This window comes from Vigna radiata, chromosome 7 (genome assembly GCF_000741045.1).
Source record: "Vigna radiata var. radiata cultivar VC1973A chromosome 7, Vradiata_ver6, whole genome shotgun sequence".
Lineage (NCBI taxonomy): Eukaryota > Viridiplantae > Streptophyta > Magnoliopsida > Fabales > Fabaceae > Vigna > Vigna radiata.
This window is the reverse complement of record NC_028357.1, coordinates 40,768,515-40,770,890: the sequence shown is the minus strand read 5'-3', so window position 1 is coordinate 40,770,890 and position 2,376 is coordinate 40,768,515. Positions and strand designations below refer to the sequence as shown.

General features: G+C 39.8%; 1 protein-coding gene across 1 annotated transcript; it reads left to right on the top strand.

The window, feature by feature from the left end:
• Window positions 1-244: 244 nt before the first annotated feature.
• Window positions 245-1,892, top strand: LOC106766814 (ethylene-responsive transcription factor ERF060). The gene has a single exon (XM_014651577.2). It carries the CDS (start codon window positions 584-586, stop codon window positions 1,586-1,588), a length of 1,005 nt encoding a protein of 334 aa, XP_014507063.1. The 5' UTR covers window positions 245-583; the 3' UTR covers window positions 1,589-1,892.
• The last annotated feature ends 484 nt before the right edge of the window (window positions 1,893-2,376 follow it).

The following is a 2,376-nucleotide window of genomic DNA, read 5'->3' as shown; positions in this document are numbered from 1 at the left end:
ATAATTGAAGATATTGTTTTAATAAGAAGATAATTGTAGAGGTAAACGACTTTTTTTTTTAGTTTAAAAAAAACTGTTTTTAAATTAAAATAATTGATGTGTGGTATGATATTGATTAAGGATTTTATATGTAAGTTGGAAATATTCTGATGAGTGTAACCAGTGTATGATTGACACGTGTAAGGTAGTAAGGAGGATTGCATGGGTGGCATTCTTGAATTGGATAGGCATCTGGGAATAAAGGAGTGGTTGAAGTTGACGCGCGAGTTGAACGATGAATGATGAATGAAGAAGAACCCAGAGAGACCAACTCCCACCTTAACCTCAGTATATAAACCACCCTTCACTCACCATGCTAACGCAAGAGCCACAAACCCCTTCTCCCTCTCTCTTCTCAACAAAAACAGATTCAGCTTTTTACATTTTCAATTTTTTTAACAAAAATAAAAATGAACAACTACTCGCAGCTTTCAGTTTTTCACTTCCTGTTCTCTGCTTTTGGAATTGAGACAGGCTCGTAATTTTGAAAACCTCTTTTTTTTTTTTTTTTTCTTCTTGGGATTTTCTTTTGTTGTTGTAAAACATGGCAGCGGCCATAGGTATGTACAACAACAGCAACATCGTACCGGAATTCCTAGATCCGTACAGTGAGGAGCTGATGAAAGCACTTGAGCCTTTTGTGAAAAGTGATTATTTTTCTGTCTCTTCTGATTCCGCTTCTTCCTCTCGTCAATCGCACGCTCCTTCTTCTTCCTCTTCTCTTTCGTTTTCTTCTCCATCTTCTTCTTATTCTCTCATTTCATCTACTTCGTATCCCTCCCCCAACCAAATCAAGCTCAACAAACTCACCCCAGACCAAATCCTCCAGATTCAAGCACAGGTTGGGCTTCAGCAGCACATGGGTTATTCGACTCAACGTGAAAACCAACCCCAGCTGGGCCCAAAACGTGTTCCCATGAAGCACGGTGGCGCGGCGGCGAAAGCCGCGAAACTGTACCGCGGGGTGAGGCAACGGCATTGGGGGAAGTGGGTCGCCGAGATCAGACTCCCGAAGAACCGGACGCGCCTATGGCTGGGAACATTCGACACAGGAGAAGAAGCGGCGTTGGCTTACGACAACGCAGCGTTTAAGCTCAGAGGCGAGTTCGCGCGCCTCAACTTCCCTCATCTGCGACACCAGGGAGCGTTCGTATTCGGTGAATTCGGAGATTACAAGCCTCTACCTTCTTCCGTCGACTCCAAGCTCCAAGCTATTTGCGAAAGCTTGGCGAAACAAGAACAACAAAAAACGAGTTGCTCTGTCGAAGACGTGAAGCCGGAGGTACACACTGCTGCTGAGCTGGCACAGGTGGAGTCTGACGTGGCGCAATCCAACGTTTGTCCCGAGTTCGACAATTTTAAGGTAGAAAACGGGAACGAGAACCCAATGTTATCATCGCCGGTGTCTGGCGAGTCGTCTTCGCCTGAATCGGGTGTGACTTTCTTGGATTTTTCGGACTTGGCACATTCTAATTATGAGTGGGATGAAATGGAGAGCTTTAGGTTGGAGAAGTACCCTTCGGTGGAGATTGATTGGGCATCTATATGAGTGGATGAACTTGTGAAATGGCTGGTTTTGTTTTGCTCTGCTTTTCAGTTTCATACGCAGTTATGTTTTGTATTTTTTAGGTTTATGTTTGGGTGTCTTTGGCTGCTTCTGCAATGGAATTTTTGACATTTGCGGAAACACGGCTTGCAAATTTTAGGCAGTGAAATCAGAGAAGGTGGTCTTCATGGTCTGCTGGTGTTTTTTGTTACTTGCATGACCATGGGGCCTTTCTACTCGTTGTCTTTGTTCTATGGTGTAATTAACGTTTACTTCCAATATATGAAAAATTTACATGTTCTTGTAAGTGATGTTGCTAATACTTGTTTTATACTGAACAATTGTTGTAATAAAAATTCGCTTAACATTTAATGACTTATCAACGGCGTGTTTGATTCTACCAAGGACTGTCGTCAATTCTTAGTGGTGCCAAATTGTTTCTCCTCCATACACGAGTTTTATTAGTTGTTTGTTTTTTTAATATATAATCTTTTTGACTGATGCTTAGTTGAGTGTTAATTAATTAGTACAACTTACTACGATTTTATTTAAGCATATTTTTAATATAATAAATACCTTTTATTAGTGTTCAATTATCATGCATGGTTAGTAGAGAAGATTCCTATGGGCTACTACAAACTTATCTTTTATATGGCTTTAAAAATGTTGTTATAAAAAGTTAACATTTTTTTACAACATTAGTGCATGTAATATTTATTTTTCGATATTTTTTTTAAAGAATTAAAAACAATATTATTATCCGGTGATTTTTCATTTAAATAGTAAGATTA